The 19229-nt window shown below is 47.3% G+C and overlaps 1 protein-coding gene across 2 annotated transcripts in view; it reads right to left on the reverse strand.

Moving 5' to 3' along the window:
• Window positions 1-2152: 2152 nt before the first annotated feature.
• Window positions 2153-19229, reverse strand: part of Sptlc1 (serine palmitoyltransferase long chain base subunit 1) — a 44653-nt gene continuing 27576 nt past the window's right edge. For both annotated transcript variants that reach the window (XM_021180084.2, XM_029468443.2), the window contains exons 9-15: window positions 14199-14306; window positions 13186-13281; window positions 12541-12637; window positions 11584-11638; window positions 6984-7101; window positions 4748-4821; window positions 2153-3390 (exon numbers count right to left, since the gene is read on the reverse strand). In XM_021180084.2, coding sequence (XP_021035743.1) covers window positions 3297-3390; window positions 4748-4821; window positions 6984-7101; window positions 11584-11638; window positions 12541-12637; window positions 13186-13281; window positions 14199-14306 — 642 coding nt within the window. In that variant the 3' untranslated portion in view covers window positions 2153-3296. The remainder of the gene's footprint in view (window positions 3391-4747; window positions 4822-6983; window positions 7102-11583; window positions 11639-12540; window positions 12638-13185; window positions 13282-14198; window positions 14307-19229) is intronic.

Here is a 19229-nt window from a genome sequence, read left to right on the forward strand (position 1 = left end):
CCAATTGCTACACACCCAATTGGCTTGCCAGTGCCACCAGCTGAGCCTCCTTCCATGCTGCCCTTGTCCTTTGGATGCCAAGGCCAAAATAAACCCTACTGTCTTTTTTGTTTGTTTGTTTTTGTTTTGTGAGACAGGGTTTCTCTGTGTAGCCCTGGCTGTCCTGGAACTCACTTTGTAGACCAGGCTGGCCTCGAACTCAGAAATCCACCTGCCTCTGCCTCCCGAGTGCTGGGATTAAAGGCGTGCGCCACCATAGCCAGCCCCTTACTGTCCTGAGTTGCTTCCTGACAGGGACTTGGGAACAGCCATGAGAAAAGAATTAGAAAAATCTCACTATTGGTTGTGACTCTCTGTGATTGGCCCATCTCTTGCTGTATCTCACCAGGAGCCATTGTGAGGAGTTGCAGGCCCACTCACATACAATGCTGGTTGGGTGGGATGCGCACACACTGTGTGTGTATGTGTGTGTGTGTCCTTCCTGACAGAGTATACTTGGTGCTGAACATGGGAGTTTGTTTCCTGGGTCCTTGGTTTTGATTTCCATCTTGAGTTTTTGGTTTGGGGTTTAGTTTGTGCTTTCATATCTGTATTTATTATCACCCTTTTTTTGGTCTGTAACTATTCATTTTTCTTTGACATTTTTCTACTACAGAGATGGACTAAACATACCCATCATGGCATGAAGGAAGGAGCTATACTGAAGCCCTTCCCTGTTTTACCAAAACTAAGTTAGTACTGATACAAAGTAGATTTAGGTACATCATTAAAACAACCAGCACAATGGTAATTAGGACAACGATCACACAGCAAACGAAGGGTGTAAGCTAACACGTTGTTGTTTCAATACTTCCTACAACACCGAGGCTCTTGAGTCTGTTCATCTCGGTGCCAACTTTATTGCTCCAGCCTTGCCAATTCTGTTTGCTTCCCCATCTGGGACCATTTCCTCCCACACTGAAAGGTTTCCTTGGTCCTTGCCATGAGGTGACTTGCAAGTCGTAGACTCCGTCTGGAAATGTTCTTCTGTTCGCTGCATTACTGATTGACCGTTTGGGTAGATGGAGAACTCTTGGCAGACAAAGTCTTCACTTCGGTACTTTGAGTGTTTCATCTCAACGCTTTCCTAGTTGTCCGCTTCCCAGGGAACTTGGCCTTACTTGAACTTTCATCTTTTGCATGCAGTGGCTTTGGTGTTTATAGCGGGTTGACCGAGCTGCACCTAGTATTTCGTTGTCTTGTCTAACCTGGAGTTTGTTAAGCTTGAGCCTTGAGGTGATCCGATAACTTTTCAGTGTCAACTCACCTCCCTTGTGGAGAACTGATGTGTGCTAGCTAATGTGATGTCCCCAGAAATGATGTGCTCATTGTTCTCCTGAAGCTGTCAATACCACCGTGAGACCACATAGACTTGAGCCTTTAACAGTCTGTCATGAGGTGGGCCTGGGCTCATGAGGCCCCAGCCCCACCTAAGGATATAGAAGCAGTTCACATTTTTCTAGTTTGCTGTGTTCCTACAGGTAGCTGCAATCAGCCACTTGTCTACCAAGCTAGACAAGAGTGAGCTGTTCCCTTGGTCTTTTGTTGGTGTCTTGTCTGAGGCGAATAGATGTCTGTTCATGTCTCCCTAGAAGTCCCCCCCCCCCCAACATGGTGACTGGGCCTGACCCAGGGGCCACAGGGATCCTGAGGCTTGAACTTCATGTTGGTTCTGTGTGGGCTCCATGGTGAAGGACGTGGGATGGTTTCATGGGAAGCTGGGGGAGTACACCAACAGAGATGGTGGCCAGCACCTCAGGCGCTGCGCTGCCTCTCTGGACCGTCTCTTCTCAGCGATTAGAGGCAACTGCCCTGCCACTCAGCCAAGCTTCCTTCCCCAGATGAGGATCAAACCCAGGGCCTGTGTTTGGCAGGCAAGAACTCTCCTGGCCCCACTCCAGCCTTCTTATAGTCCGAAGTAGTCAGTGTTCAATCAGTAGGAACCTAAAAATTTTGAGATAGTAGATAGTCTTTGGTTGGGCTGGGAAAAGGGACTAAGAAATTTAGTTATGCTCTACAACAAAAGAAAAACACACAGGGAAAATGAAGGTTAAAATCAAGAGACTGCTGAGCTGAGCAAGCTGCTATCCAAACAGACTCCTTTTCAGGAATGTAAGCTCTTAGAGGTTTATTTCATTAAAAACCAAACCAAAACAGACTTTTCCCCGACAGGAGTGTACCCTCACAGCAGCAGCAATCACAAGGCACGTATGAAATAGAAACATTAAAAATGTCACAGATCACTTAAGAAGATGCCGACCCACGGTTCACATGAACGCACATCAGAAAACGACATTTAAACGACCTGACTCCTCTGCCCGTGCAACGACAAGAGAAGGCCTTCCATGCACACGATCCGTGGCACATGTCACAAGCCTTTATACCACTCAACACGCTCGCTAAGGACAGCGGCAGCCAGTGTACGGCTTGGAAATCACGTTTAGAGCATCCCTATTTTTTGGAGGCATCTGGAATTTATAGAGTGAAAGAGGAAAGGTCTCGTTTTTCTCAGCTTAGAAAAAGCCCACAGGTCTATGCTCCTGGACAAAACCACCATGAAAAAGGACATTGGACATATTAGAAAATACCAAGGGCATGATTTGTATTTGGGGATCAGAATAATAACCCTCTTCCCAAAACTGACTAGAGAATATATAAAAAATATAAAGTCAATTACACAAAAATAAAATAATGTTTGATTCAGATTATTGCTTAGGAAGCGGTATGAAGATTTGTTAGTGAAGCTCAGATTAGACATGACAGTATCAGTAACTGGAGCACATAGAGTCCTAGGATCACCATGTCGTATGACATTTATAACACAGAGTATCTGCATAGCAGCCACCACTGAGCTCTGCCTGAGGACGGGGGAGGACACAGTCTCTCAGTCTTCCACAGTAACTGGATACATGGAGAGTCCCTCTTAGCTGCAAAGTCCTTTTCTATGGATACGGAGGAGTGCTTATTGAATCATTCCCACAGACGGCAGAGGGAAAACGGAAGCTCCAGTTTTAAACAAAAGCGAATACAAATGACAGACAGTGAAGCATCCTGACAGAGCACACGGCACCGCAGAAACACCAGGGATATGCTGTCATCTGTCATCCCTACAAGTCAGCTCCTGCTGGATACAACCATCCACTCTGGCTGTGTACTCAAGCACAGCCACACCCTGGCAGCAATCCATTCCCTGGCCAGCTGGAGGTCTCTGAGTAGTTCCATCTGCAGGTGACATGGCTGAAGCACTGGGCAGGAGCCTACAACAGCACAGCTTGGGCCGCCTCCCTGATGGTGGATGCAGCCCTCTGTAGCTCTTCCTCCGTCTGCTCCACGGTGACCACAACCCTGATGCTGAGAAGACAAAGCACAGGAAGACGAGGTCATACACTTGTGCAGCAGACTGTTCCGGCTCTGAGGGAGCCAGCCTTCTACCTGCTGCTGACTTCCTACCATGCAGCAGAAGGAAGTAGCTGTGGGGATCTGCAGCCTGCAAGCCTAACACAACAGTTCTCTGTGGCCACAGGCAGAAGCCGTGCCTCTCGGCATCCCCACTCACCTGTATCAAGTCCAAGTGTTTTCTTTGGGGGAAGCCACTGAGGCTGGAAACCAAGCCTCTCAATGATCTACTACTCTAAGCAGTCCTGGGCCCAAAGCAGCAAGTCACCATTTCTCACACTGGTCTGCCGGGGTGCTCCTACTTAATAACTCAGCCGGGACATGAATGTCTATTTCAGAAGGTTTTCTAGTTCTTAGGACACAGGGAGCCCTGCACCCTAGTGCACCTGCATCTTACACTCTGTGCTCCAGGTTGTCCTGGAGGTGCTCAGGCCACTGCACACCCCAGCAAACTACAGTGTGTCATCTGCTGAAGATCACGGTGTCTACCAGGGTCCTCCTGAGCAGATACTGCTTGGCCTAGGGTGGGACCACACCCCAACAAATCCTCTACAGATCCAATCCACTTTGGCCAGTTCCCCACTGTGCTCAGGCATTGTAACACCTGAGTTCGGGACATTAGCCTACAGTGTGGGAAAGTCACTTACAACAAACTAACGTTATATGCCATGCTATCAGATACCACTAAATGAATGTTCTTATGGGTGTGCTTTCCCATCATGGTAAATGTGAAGGGAAACTATCAGAAGCTGGGAAGTCTGTACCTAATTCTCTGAGGTCAGGGTGTCACCTGTTCTAGGAAGTCTTAGCATCATGCCAGTCTCTTCTGTGATTTCTGACCCAGGGCTAAGGTGGTTGGAGTGTTCATTTCTTCTGATCACAGTGCAGGTTCTGGGTCAGAGCTGAGTACTTCAACAGCCTATTCGTGAGCCTACCCCTCCCCCTTGCTTTGCCGTCCTGCTGTAGCTGGTGTTTGCAGAATGATGCATGCAGACCCACAAGCACCGTTGGCAAGGTGACCACACCCAGGCTGCTCCCTTCTCCATGGAGCGTCTCCACAGCACAAGCTACAGTTGGACTCCAGCTGTTACAGCTGTCGAATAGTCTGTCACTGAAGCTCACTGTTGAGTCACCTAGGAGGACACTCAGTCCTGTGATGCTTTTCAGTTAAAATGAAAAACATCTTGTGGCTAAATGGACCAGGATGTGTGCTGTACTGTAGGGACATTCTTATCCTGCAATATTTCAAGGTTTCCCAGCACATTTCAAGAGTGTAAAGCAGGAAGCGGCACTGCCCTTTAATATTACCAACCTTGGAGGAGGAAGGCACTTCTCTTCCTTGTCCAAGTACCGGGCCTGAGTCAGTGCGATGCCCTTCTCCATGCACTACAGGGAGGGAGAGAGGGGATATAACAGTCACGTAGGTCATGGTGACAGATATGCTGTCCTCAAAAGTACCTGTCACTTTTATTTCCATTTAGAGTTCTAGGAGACAAAGCTTATGTGCCCCTACTGTTCTCAAGGCAAACCCTTCTTTTGGACTCAGACTTCCCTGTGATGGTGACTACAAAGCCTATGAGATGTCTGGATGTGGTGGCTTGAATGAGAACAGCCCCCATAGGCTCAAATATTCGAATACATGGCCTCCAGTTGGTGGAGCTGTTTGAGAAGGATTAGGAGGTGTGGTCTTCCTGGAGAAGGTGTGTCACTGGGGGGTGGGCTTTGAGGCTTCAAATCCTCCTGCTACTCCCAGTGTGTTCTTTGCCTACTTGTGGATCAAGGTGAGCGTTAATTCATGGCTGTTGCTGCCACTATGCCTTTTCTCCACCGTCATGGCTTCTGACTCTCTGAAGTTGTCTTGGTCTTGGTGGTTTGTCACAGCAAGAGGAAAGCGACTAAGCCATCTCTCCAGCCCCCATCTTCAGGCTTTGTTCTGAGAATGTGTGTGCATGTAGTCTGCTTGCTCATGCCCACTGCTTGCATGTGAGCCCTGTGTCTCTGAACAGCAGTGTTTGCTAAGGCAGTGAGCCTACCAGTAACAGCAGTCCTGTGGGAGACAGCAGGCTCAGCAGCCACAGGACATAATGTAATCCTTAGCTGTGCTGGCTGTCCATTGGGTGGTTCTGAACATGTGTATCTGTCTTACCTTTTCTAAAACCTCTACCCAAGAACTGAAGTTCACGTCTGCGTATTTCTGGGGTAAGACACTGAGGCAGTAAAACGGTAGAGGATGCTGGGTCCCTTTAAGGAAGCCTGTCTTTCCGCAGGCCCGCAGAGCTGAGCCTGAGAAGACATGTGTGATGTGTTCTTTTCCAGCCAGCCAAGTATTCTTAGCCTGATCACCATACTGTGATAAGGACGTACACATGTCTTTAATTTTGAATCTTAGATTTGGTTTGTTTTTTTGTTTTTTCTGTTGTTGTTGTTGTTCTTCTTCTTCTTCATCGTCTTCTTATTCTTCTTTTTTGCTTTCTTGTTTTTTGTTTTGTTTTGTTTTGTTTTTTGAGATAGGGTTTCTCTGTGTAGCCCTGGCTGTCCTGGAATTCACTCTGTAGACCAGGCTGGCCTTGAACTCAGAAATCTGCCTGCCTCTGCCTCCCAAGTGCTGGGATTAAAGGCGTGTGCCACCACTGCCCAACTGGTTTGTTTTTTTAAAGACAGTAGGTCCCAAGAGGTTCTGTACCATGTGTGTGTACCATGTACGTAGTGTACCGTGTACATTCCTCCATAGATTCTTACTTCTCACTCCAGATTACACATGCCACAGGGATGAAGGGGACAGGTGGCAGACAATGTCTTTACTTTAGGGAGCTGGGTGGCATTGTCCCAGGGCAGCAGCAAAGTGGGATGAAGCCTTTACTCCTTAAAGACACAAAGGCTTAAACCTGTGCCAGGTTCTATGGGGAGCTGCACGGCCCCAGGCATGCATCCCCCTCCCGCAGTGCTGCAGCACCCTGGATTTCTGCAAGGATTGGGCAATAGCCTGGAAGACGGGCAGGGCGGCTTCTGGAGAGACAGCTGCTGGGAGGGTGGCCAAGCAACCGCCCAGTGAGCACATGGAGTCAGCAACTTAGCAGAAATGAGTGAAATAAGTGGAATATTAGCAAAACTCATAAACAGCCATTTAGTCAGGATTGGTGGCTCACATTTGCAATTCCAGTGCTCAGGATGCAGTTAGAATGGTCTGTGAGTTGGAAGTCCAGCCTGAGCTAGACGGTGAATTCCAGGCTAGCCTAGTGACAGAGTGAGTCCTGGTCTCAAGAGTATAAATGGTGAGTGGATGAGTGTTCTGCAGGGCTGTTTAGGAGAGAAGCTGAGCACAGCTATACTCAATGCAGCAGCAAGTTCACAACGTCAGGAGTTAGGCTGACAAGGTGAGAGAAGCCCTCAGCCTGCCTTCCAGGCTCCCTGTCAGCTCCCAGGGCTGGCTGGGAGGGCCGCCATGAGTGTGGTGAGCAGCAGCTGTGGCATACCCGACCTTTTTGGGGTAGGGAGGTGTTGTGAAAATGAGGTAAGCAAGGGTGGGGGCTGTGTAACTGTATACTTACCTGATCGACGATTGCTTGAAGCAGCTTCACATCTTTCTCCCGAGAGCCCCTGCTCTCTTCCAGCTGGAGATGAAGCGCCGGAGAAAGGGACTCTCCCACCACTTTTAAACCCGAAACACTAGAGAAACAAACACACGTGACATTGGTACACTGGGGGCTCACAGAGACCCCACACAGTGTAACTGTTAGGGCACTGGCTGGAGTTAGGGCATCATGCTGACATAGCATGGTAAGGACCTGGGTTCAGTCCTAATGCCACGGATAAAATACATAAATAAGTAAATAGCTATGTCGAGGCCCACTGAACTAAAAGCAGAACTGGGGATGCCGGCAAGAACATCCCACTGCATGGTGGGACTCCACCTTGAGAAGTAATCGGTACCTTCCCATCTAGGGAACGCCTGTGAAACTGTTTCTGTGTGCATGGGGTGGAAGGCTGCTGTTCATGGGATGCTGTGGTCTCTCGTTTCCAGACTCCCATGGGGGTCTAGGCATCCTTGTTGCTTGTCCCTCATGGTCACCCCTCTCATAACCCCCTCACTCTGGGCTTGCTTCCCCCATCTCTTCACCTAATATACACTGCTCTCTTGTCTCCAAGAAAATTGTCCATTGTGAGACCCAATTCATGCAGCCTTTCTTGGGGGGAGGGGGTTCCCTTGGGACCCACTTACAGCAGGATGCATACACAATTTTCTACCATTTTTCCTGTTTGCTTCCTTCAAGTGTATGCACTATCATGCATGCTCCTTCCTTATTATCTGAGTTTTAGAGTGCCATAGAGACACGACATAAGGACGTTATACTCTGACTAGCAACACTGTATTTTGACTATCAACAATAGGTTTAAGTGGCATGATTGTCTTATCTGTGCAATCTACTTTAAATCTTGTGTGGATTAAGATTTTCTTCTTAGATTAACACACAGAGATCTGCTTTGTCAGGGGTTTACTCCTTTAGGGTTCACCTTCACTGCGCTGTCCATCTCCAAGGATACAGCTGTAGTCCATGCCTTTGAGACTGGGCTGCCCATCTGCTGCTTTTGTTCAGCTCCTTGTTCTTAGGCCCAGGTTTCCCTCAGGATGAAGCAAAGCCCTGGGCAGTGCTGGAATGTTAGCTCAGAGTTTGACAGCTTTTACTGACTACAGCTGTGGCCTGGATGACTGTCCCCACTGCTCAGGGCCCACTGAGCACTACTGGCAGAAGTCACGCACCTTTAGGAAGTGCAGAGCTCTGAGGTCACAGGGGTGAACTCCTGAAAGCCATGTGGAGCCTAACTGCCTCTTCTGTGCCTTGGCTCTGTCCAGATTTCCCCAAAACTATGGACTAGAACCACGGAGCTGTGAAGAAAACTCTCTTTCTGCTTGAATTGCCTGGAGCCTGCACTCAGTGAGGAGGAAACTTGGAACAGAGGTACCGTGTGAGGTGCTGGCGGCTGCTCTCACTGGCTTACAACCACTTGTATCTTCCTTACTGGAATGTAATTCTAGACATTAGGTTCTCTCGATAGAGCAAGGCACAGATCTGAGTTTAGACCCTTAGGACCTAGGGCATCTGCCATGGGGAAGCCTACGGTAGTTCTCATCAATGCAGAAACTAAGCAGCACGCTCCCAAGTCCTATCCTCTTTGACTCCTGAATGGGTGCAGGAAGCAGCACCAATTTCTCATGTTTCAAATAGCATCTCAGATGACTCACCTCCCTCAAGAAGCAGACGAGTCATGCATGGGTAGGGCAGGTGAGAGGAATGAGACAATGCCTGTCTGTGCTAAGACAGAGCTGTAGTTCTAGTTCCGAAGCTGAGGCACTTTGCTTCCGGACCTACTACACACTTGGTAACCATCACTGTACCCAGACAGGAGAAAAGCAAGCACTGGGCTTGCTCCTAGGCTCAGAGCCATGGCCTTCATCCTGTGGTTCAGGAAGAGTCAGCTATCAATGCGGTCTCCACACACACAGTGGAGATCTCCCAGCTCTGATGGCCAACAGCAGGTAGATGACTTTCCCAAACCCAACCTCAGAGACAAAGGGGGCGATTCCTCCTCCTCCTCTTCCTCTTCCTCCTCCTCCTCCTTTTCTTCCTCCTCACTGTGCACTCCTCCTCAGCTGGTTCCTGCCCTCTACACTTGGACATACTTTCAGTATACCTGTGTGCTAATGACTCAAACCCTCTCCAGAGCAGGACTTTCAAATATAAACCTGGGAATCCATTGCTGCTCTCCAGTGACTGTCTTGGGGACCGGTGAAGCCTGTCATACACCATACACTGAACCTCCTCCCAGACACCCTCAGATGAAAGGCCTAGATAGCTACAGTTCTGTCTCACTCACACAGCAAACAAATTTCTGAAAGAGCCTGTTGGTTTCCCCTTCTTTACATCTAGAGGCCAAGCACTGTTCTCGGCAACTATGAGGTTGTTCTGTCTGCATGCATATCCTAACTGGCACGCTGGCGCTCTTTCGCCATCTGATACATTACTGCACACCACAGAGAACAATTTTGTTAAGATTCAAGGCCAATAGCTATAGGTTCCATCTTCAATCAATCCATGTCCCCACCCACTAGGCTTACTCCCCTTTCTGCTTTATTTGCCATTCCCTTCCACATTGCTGACTGGCATGGTGTATCAAGTTCCTGCAGGGTCTTCCTGGTGTAGCTACTGAGTGCATAGTTTGACTGGACTATGGAGCTCTTCAGCAAGCCACAAAGGAGACACAAAAACCTGAGCTGTTCATGTACAAGAATTCTGAATAAAATCTGAGGCTATACCCTACGGAGCAGGGTGTTGAAGAAAGTCTTCTCAGGAGACCAAGATGAAGACATCTGAAGTCTCAAAAGGAAGCCTACAAGTTAGGGAATGCAGAATGCAGAGGAAGACAGGGTGGTCTGACCTGAACACCATGAGACATGGCAGCTGAGCCCTGAGGGGAGTCCTGTTAGTTCTGCACCATTGTCACCACTGTTAACCTGCAGTTTGGCCAAGTGGAAAAGAAACAACCAGCTCTCAGCTTCTAGTGGAAGGTCAAGAGGAGGCCATGGACATAGAAAGAGCGGGCACAAATCCTGACCAGACAAGCAACACAGAGCAGAAAAAGGGAGGGAGTCTCATGGACAGGGTTATAAAGACGTGGAGTGGAGCTACTCTAATGACCCGGGAAAGGGAAGAGCCAGACAAGGCAGAGAAGACAGGCCTAAAACAGAAAAGGGTAGGCAAGGACCTCAGTTTGAATCCCCAGAACTTATGTAAAAAATGCTGGGTTGTGGTGGTGCCTGCTGGGATCCTGGAGAAAGGTATAGCCCTTGAGTTAACTAGCTAGCCAGCCAAACCTGCGGGGCAGGCTGTAGGCCAATGAGAGACAGTTTCTCAAAAACCAAGATGCACGGTAACTAGGAAATGAAAGCAAGTGGTTCTTCCCATATACACGCACATATGTGGGCTTGTAAACACACACAGCTTCAGGCTGAGTTTTGGTGCCACAGAAAATGATCTTACATTGTTCTAGATCTTTCTTTTAGCTCCCTAAGGAGATTCATATACAAGAATTATGAAACAATCTGAGGCTACACTCTAAAGAACAGGGTGTGAAAGAAAGTCTTCTCAGGAGACCAAGATGAAGACATTTGAAATCTTAAAAAGAAGTCTACAAGTTAGGGACAGCAGAATGCAACACACACACACACGCACGCACACACACACACACACACACACACACCTATGTTGGCAGCTGTCCATGAGCATGCAGGGAGTAACAGCATGAGCCCAGGCTATCCACTAGAGTGGGTGGATAAAGACAGATGGCCAGGTACAGAGGAAAGAAGTCTGGACAGAGCCAGTGGTAGGACAGGCCTTGGAGAAAACTGGAGCCCAGGTCACCTCAGGCTGCTGCTGTGGATGTGCAACCTTCCAATGTGCTGTACTGTGCCAGAGAATGAATACACAAGTGACAGTGACCCTCCCACCATAGGTCTTGCAAGAGCCACTCCCCACGCGGTAGACACACAGAGCACCACAGTCTGCCCGCTCACACAACAGTTGTGACCACTCAGGCCACAACTCACCTGCCCTCGCTTTCAGCAGTGTCTATTCCCACATCTTACACAAGAGTTGGCACTTTCACAGCCCAAGAGGCACACATATCCTTAGGGAGCTAAAGGAAAGATCTAGAGCAATGTGAGATCATTTCCTTTGGCACCAAAACTCAGCCTGAAGACTTTTCATTTTTATAAAAAGAACACTCATGACTGACTAACTTCTTTTCTCTGTCACATTCACTAAGAGCAGTGTGGAGAGCAGGGCTGTTCTATCTGACGAGATGAGATTCACCATGCTCACTTGGTCATCCCGGGTAACAGGCGTAGGGTCATTTATTTTCCTCCTGCACACAGTACCCACTAACACACTGTGTGACTTCTAGAAAAGCAAGGCCTTGACTTTAGGACATGGCGAACAGCTGGTCCAGTTGTATTCAAAGCTACATGCACTGAGTTTTTGCTTTTGTAGTTGCTGTGTGGTTGAAAGGCCCAGACCTCATAAAACTCAGAGCTACACTGCTGCAGAGCGTGGTGGAGACGTGTGCTCTGCTGGCTGGAAGCCATACACTTACCCTTGTAGAGACTTATGGATGTTCTGGCATTTTTTCTTTAAAACTGCAAAAATATCTGCGTTGAAAAGAAAAGTTTGATGGTATACTTAAGACATTTGTTGGTACCAGCTTATGGACTCCTCTAAAAGCCCAAATCCTTAGTTTGAAATGCTGTAGATGCGATGGGTGTGAACAGACACTCAGCTACGCATAGCGTGAGGGCCTGGGCTTCATGATGTCACCAACTGGCTCCTTCTCGCTGGTGCTGCTTGCTCTCCTCAATGAGCCAAGTGCAGGCCTCGCCCTTACTGAGAGAGCCACCCACGCCCAGCTAAGATCACTGGGTGCACGCTTCCTACTCTGCTCTTAACCTAAACCAGTGGGCAGCATGGTAATGTTTTGGGATGTTTTCCTTTTACTCAAGGAAAGCTTGAGACACACATGTGACCGTGTGAGCTGACACCTCTGCTGGGAACCTGGGAGTGTCAGCTAAGCAAGCCCCTTCTCCTTTCCTGTCATTTAACAGTACTCATTATTAGTGTATTTGGGGTTGGAGTCATGCAACGCTGTGCATGTGTGGGGGTCAGAGGACAATTTTATGGAGCTAGTTCTCTACCACCTGCATCTGGGTTCTGGGGATGGAACACAAGCTGCCACGGTTGCATGTGTGCACCTTTATCCACCGAGCCATCTTGCCAGCCCTTTTTGGTTTTAAAGGCTGCACTATTATAGCCAAAGGCCACTTGCAATTCCCAGTTAACTTTTTCCTTTGCCCAGAGTTGTTTGCTGACAGAACAGGCTAGCATTGTTAGCAGTTGATGCTTCAAAGGCTGAAGGGAAAACAAGATAGAAAAGGAATGACATCTACTAAAGCTCAGCGCACTTAGCTAACTTCTCCAAATCATGGCAGCCATTATGCTTGGGAAAGCACTGAGGCCTGGCACTGACCCAGGTCCCCACCTTTCCTAGCACTGTTACCTGGATTCTCTTCCATGATGTTGAGGGCCTCAATGGCAGCAGCAGCTAGCAGGGGAGGTAACGAAGCAGAAAAGCAGTATCCTTGACCAGAGAGCCGCTAAGGAGAAACAAAGACAAAGATGTTCTCTCTGTGGAGAGGGACTTTTGGAAGGCACCCAGTCCCCACAGAAGGGCACAGCCATCTGAATAGCAGGCATACAGACTGAACCACAGGACGCATCTGTAACAAAACTAAGATGCTTTCTCGAGAGATAATGGCTTTATGTATCTGTAAACACTTCGAGCTATCCTTTAAAAACAGGCTTTTAGGGAGCTGGAGAGATGGCTCAGTGGTTAAGAGCACTGACTGCTCTTCCAGAGGTCCTGAGTTCAAGTCCCAGTAACCACAAGGGGGCTCACAACCATCTGTAATGGGATCTGATACCCTCTTCTGGTATGTATAACTACAGTATATTCATATAAATAAACAAAACAAAAACCTTTAAAACAATGACATAAAACAAAACAAAATAAAACAACACCCCCAGGCTTTTAAATAAAACCCGTGTAACAAATTCTGAGTTAAATCTTATATTGGAAGCTGCGCTCTGAAGGGGTGGTGGGGACAACTGTCTACAACTGTGCATCATTTCTAAGAGGCATCACCTGATGGTCAACCACGAAGGAGCGGCCACAGCAGAAGCCCCCGACAGAAGCGAGTGCATTCTCCATGTTAGCACTGATAAGGTCGATATCATCAATCTATCAGGAAAAACAGAAAGCCAGTCACCGACAGGCTGGTCTGAGGACGGTGGTTTTCCTCATTAATTTCACACAGTTACAGCTCACCCAGGTCCCTCCCCACGCTTGCTGACATCAGCCATCGTCTAACTTCCTGGGCATCGTTCTGCACTCTTTTCTCTGGGGTGGTCTGGTACTCAGTGCACATAACTAAGGGAACTTTCTATTTTATCCATCAACTAGGTGACACAGGTAGCAAAGCACATTTTGGAAAAAAGGCTCCCTGTAACTCTATCCACGGTGGCCTGCAAGGCAGCTATCACCAGCCTGAGGCACCAAGAGCACACCCCAGGGCACTTGGCGTTCTTATTCCAACTTTTGGGCCTTTAGTAGCTTTGCTGAATCCATTCTCAGTGGCGTTTTTGACAGCATGCATGTATATGTCAAAATTACTATCAACTATGGCCACACATGCTGCCAACACACACACACACACACCCCACACACGGCACAACTGTATGTATGTACTTCCATAAACCATATGTAGAATTTTAAATCCTAAAAACGTCTTTAGAAGGACTAAGGGAATCCTTTTTGTTGTTGCTGTTTGGGTGTGGGATCATTTGGGTAGCCCTGGAAGACCTCAGTTTCCCAACTGCTGGGATCACAGGCATGTGTCACTCTGACCAGCTACTAAGGCAATTCTTCGTGATCTTAACAAATGTAACACAAACCTAGCTGCACCTAGAAGAGACATGAAAAGCCAAGTTATACATACTACCCCCACCCCTGGGAAACAGAACAAACTCCAGAGGAAGGGCAGGGTCCTGACTGGGCTGACCAGATCCACCCAGACACGGAAGCCTCATGAGCTCTGATAGTGAAGTTCTTTCCTTGACGGGCTTCCGACAGGGCAGCTTCCCAGTGAGAGAACTCACACTGATCCCATAGTGCTCGGTGACTCCTCGCCCGTGCTCCCCAAGGACTCCAAACGACAGGCTTTCCTCCAGGAAGATTCTTGCTTTATATTTATATTTTAATTTAACCTAGTTTTTAAAAAGACCAGAGTAAACAAACAAGCTTAAAACTATCATCGTTAGCAGCATACAGAATGTCTTTTGGAGAAAAAAATTAAACGTATAAAATTTCACCTACTTCTTAAAACCTGTGACTCCAAAATCAATACATTCTGAAGGATGTATGGGTGGCCATACATCCTTCAGAAGCTCAGTGTAGGTGGTGAAGGAAAAGCGAGCTACCGCTAGTGTGCTCTCCCAGCAGAAGAGAGGTCACTGTGCTCTAAGTGTCCTTTGCATTGCACCACTGTGCACTGTCACGCCACTGTGCCTTTGCTAGTGACTCCACTGCTCACACTGGCCCTGCTAATGTGCTTTCTAGTATCTCAGATACAGAAATTGGAAAAATGCCTTCTGGGAAAATGTACATTGGCGAACCTCCCTTCAGCAAGAACTGTGAGACTGGGGGCAAGAGTGCAGTGGGAATGAACCACCAGTCCACACTAGACAGAATCACACATGTGCAGGCTCCACCCTGAACTCACAGGAGGCCCTGAGCAAACAGGGCCGAGCAGGATGGCCTGAAGCTTCCGCTGCTCCTCTGTGTGCATGCCCCCGCGCTGGGACGCAGGCATCGCTGACATGCATTGCTAGGTGGTTTGGTTTTTTGAAACAGGGTTTCTCTGTGTAGCCCTGGCTGTCCTGGAACTCACTCTATAGATCAGGCTGGCCTTGAACTCAGAGATATCTGACTGCCTCTGCCTCCCAAATGCTACGACAAAAGCATGTGCCATGACCACCTGGCAGTAGACATGCATGCAATTATTAAAAAGTATTCTTTTTTTTAATAGCTAAGAAAGTAATGTTTTAATTATGATGAACTGTAGAAAAGTTGGTCTTTTGTTCTTTGTTTGGTTTTGTTTTCTATTTCTTTGTTTGGTTTCCTGCCCCCAAGTCCCCAAGACAGGGTTTTTCTCTGTGTACCCCTGGCTGTCTTGGAACTAGCTGTGTTAACTAACAAGTATTCTTAAAAAAGTTACCAACAATGTGGTAGGAAGCTATGCATGAATATTTGTAGGTATTCCCCCATCTGTACTTTAATTACATGTAATTTGCATGTAGTCAGCTGCACAGCACATTAAAGGACAGCATCATGAGTTACTCAGCTTTTACTGCAGTGAGGAACTGTGTGAAGCTCTTCCTCGGGTTCACACGTCTGTGTGCTTGGTGGTTGGGGTCACACTTTTAACTACTACATGTCCAATTCTTAAGTTCTCCTTTCCACTGTAAGCACAGACTCTCCCAGCCGACATAAACTGGTTCGCTGTCCCACCTCCTAAGTCCCTGGTAAGTGAGTAGTGTGGTCTGCTTCTGATCATCACTGTTAGGTGGGCAGGGTGACTGGGCATTTAGTTGGATTTTTTTTTTCATCAAAAACACTAATTTAAGGGAAAGTACTTCAACACTGACTTTTCCTTCCTTAATAGGAATGAGATATCAAGTTCTAAAACATATTTACAAAACAGTAACAATAACCCAGCACTTGGAGAAAAGCTGTGAAAGAGCACAGGGTCCCAGGTCACCCTGACTCATCCCATCATCTCTAAGGTCACCCCGACTCATCCCATCATCTCTACACAACGAGCACTTTCACCCTCGCCCCCACTTGCTGCCAGCTTCTCGGTATTTGTTCCACCACATACCTGTCCATGGGGAATGCCCTGAGACTGTAACCCCATAAAAAGCAGCTCTAAGGATGGCAAGATGGCTCAGTGGGTCAAGCCCACCTGAGTACAATCCTAGGACCCACACGGTACATCCTTCAAGCTGTCCTCTGACCTCCACACACATGCAATGTGACATACATGTTCTTCCCCCACACCACGTGAATAAACATATAAAGTGTAATTGATAGAACACCCTGCTGTAGTAAGTTTTGGCTCCCCTCTCCCACTATCCTGTCAGTCTCTGACACCCGTACAAAAACAGGAGGATGAAGAAAAATCCATCACTTGCGTCAGCATTTAGACTAGCAGTGAAAAGCTTTACAGCTACACCGTGAAGCCTTGAGTCCTTAGTTAACAAATAGACTCCTGTCCAGATGCAAGGGTTCAATGTGAGAGCAGCCAGCACAGAAGAGCACAGCAAGAGCGAACCTGGGAGAAATGCAAAGGCATCCCAGTCGTACAGAAGCTGTTGAGAAAAGCCAACACTCTCTCAGGCAAATACATTCGATGCATTTAGGAACGAGAAGGGTTTTTATCAGCCTGCTAGAGAGAATATCTGTGAAAAGCTGCAGAAAACTCATCAGTTGAGAGAGACAGAAAGCTTCCCCTCAGACCAGGACAAGGGATCTCTTCTCACCGCTCCTAAGCACTGTGGAGGGAGCGCTATCCAGAGAAAGCGGGCAAAGGAGAAAGACGTGGAAACTTGAAGGAGAAGAAAAACTTTACAAATTACATTCTTCTTTTGTTTTGTGAGACAGCGTCTCACACAGCCCAGGCTAGCCTTGAAACTGCCACATAATGTTAGAACCAGCCTGCCCCTGTCTTAGGCTTGAAAGCCATTTTAAGTAAAGACTAGGTTCATTCCTGTTCATGGTTAAACCTCTGTTTCTCAAGGACTGGGCTATGTCCCATCTGTAACCTTAATTACAAATGGTTCCGTTCTTCTTGTTCCAGGAATGGCAACCATGTCTTTGTTTTAAAAAGTTTATAACCATCTTGCAAGCCTACCTTTGTTCTAAAGGTTCTACGGCCACCTATGACGACCGTGTTAGGGCTATGTTGAATGACCTTGTTACGACCATGACTACCGTGTTATGCCCAACTTGCAACCCTGTCTTTGTTTCAGAAGCCTATGCAGGACTGACTTATTATGCTTATTTTGCTCCTGTTCTTGCCTTTAGAAGGAGGCAGCCCAGGTACACAAATCAAAAGGTTTGCTTTAGTTGCTTGCTTTAATTAATTTGGCTATGATGATTTAGGTCAGAAGTCTTTCTCCTCCCATCTTTGGGATTAACAGTAACTGAGAGTGACCTTGAATTTCTGATCCTCTTGGACACCATACCTTGCCCAGACATTGTCTGTTGGTCAGTCAGTATCTATCTATCTATCTGATTCATAGTATATAACATACTAAAACAGCATTGCTCACTAAAATGTAATAAAAGGTAGATCTATAAAAATGGTTATATTCCTGTAAATTAACAGTGAATGATCTAAAAAGGAATTTGAGAAAACATTCCATTTAAAGCAGAATCTAAGTCTCAGACATTTCATGGTGAAGTTAATGCAGAGGTGAGGCTGTGCCGGCTGAAGGCTGACTAAGGACCAGCCAGAGCAACCTCAGCACAGACAGAAGACTTACCCAGTGAGTCCTGTGCCATGAACCAACCTACAAAGCCAGAGTTGATTTGACAGGGATGGAGAAGCGCATTCTGAGATTCACACAGATGGAAGGACCACATCTACAGTAAAATTAGAGACCTCAGGGGTCGTGATTTCAGAGCCCTGGGCTAAGTCACAGCAACCACGCGACACAGCACCAGCCGAAGGCTCGACATGACACAGATGGGTGACTAAGACCCCAAGTTCAGACAGATCCCAGTAACATGGCCCAGAGCTTAGGCAGGCACCTCCACAGAAGGCGAGAGACTGCACAGCCATGCACTGTAGTGCACACACAAAACGTTCCCCTGAACAGAAACAGAAGAAAACGAGGGAAACCTCATTAAGACAGAAAGAAGCAAAAGATTTTATGTAGCTTTGATTACAAAAACGTTTTTAGAAATGAGACACCACCACCAACAAAGAACAAAACAAAGAAGAAAACACCAACCAATCAACCAACCAAAAACACTCATCCAAACAAACAAACCCTAACCCAAATTTTATGACCAACAAAGCAGGCAAACTGCCCTTCATCAAAATTCAAGACTTTTTTGGTGTGTGTGAGATGGTCTCAATGCATAGCCCTGGCTTATATAGGCCAAAGTCACTGAGAGTCACCTGCTTCTGCTTCCCAAATACTGGGATTAAAGAAGGGCATCACCACACATGGGCAACACTTAAAAAGTTTAAAAATCGGGCTGGAGAGATGGCTCAGCGGGTAAGAGCACTGACTGCTCTTCCGAAGGTCCTGAGTTCAAATCCCAGCAACCACATGGTGGTTCACAACCACCCATTATGAGATCCGACGCCCTCCTCCGGTGTGTCTAAAGACAGCTACAGTGTACTTACATATAATAATAAATAAATCTTAAAAAAAAAAGTTTAAAAATCAAAGTCCAGTATTAAAAAACTGAAAGCAACCCACACAATGGGTGAACTATCCGAATCCTGTATGCACCTGGGGCCCAGTTTTCAGATCCCATAAATAACTCTTACAGCATAATAAGTGGACAAGTCAACCAAAAACGTGGCATAGTACTGGGATGGCCATTTCTCAAAAGAAGACAGATGCCCATCAAGTATACACAGACACTGTCAGTTGCTGGAGAAATGCAAGTAAAGACCATGGGGCAATGCTAGGATGCACAACACAGAGCAGCACAAAACATAAGTGCTGTCATGAGAACAAACTGGGACCTCTGCTCACTGTAGCAGTCACCATGCAGGGGACACAGCTGCTTACACACAATGCTGTGAAAACAGGCCTTGGAAAAATATTTGTACATGAACACGCATAACAGACAAGTACACAAAGGTTGACGCACATGAACTAACAGCACGTCAAAAGAATGGATGTATTTCATTTGTGTCTGTCTAGAAAGCAGTGAAGAAAGCCAGGTACAGAGAGGATGTCACTCATAGGAAATGCGCAGAGCCAGCAGAGCCATGGAGACAGACTGGTGGAGCCAAGGGTGTGGGGAGGTGGACGCTGACAGCTGAACAGACGTGGGCTCTACTATGTGTTGGAGCTAGATGGGGCTGCTGCCTGCACAGGGGACCC

This window comes from Mus caroli, unplaced genomic scaffold (genome assembly GCF_978045245.1).
Source record: "Mus caroli unplaced genomic scaffold, Mus_caroli_1 scaffold_15, whole genome shotgun sequence".
Taxonomy (NCBI): domain Eukaryota; kingdom Metazoa; phylum Chordata; class Mammalia; order Rodentia; family Muridae; genus Mus; species Mus caroli.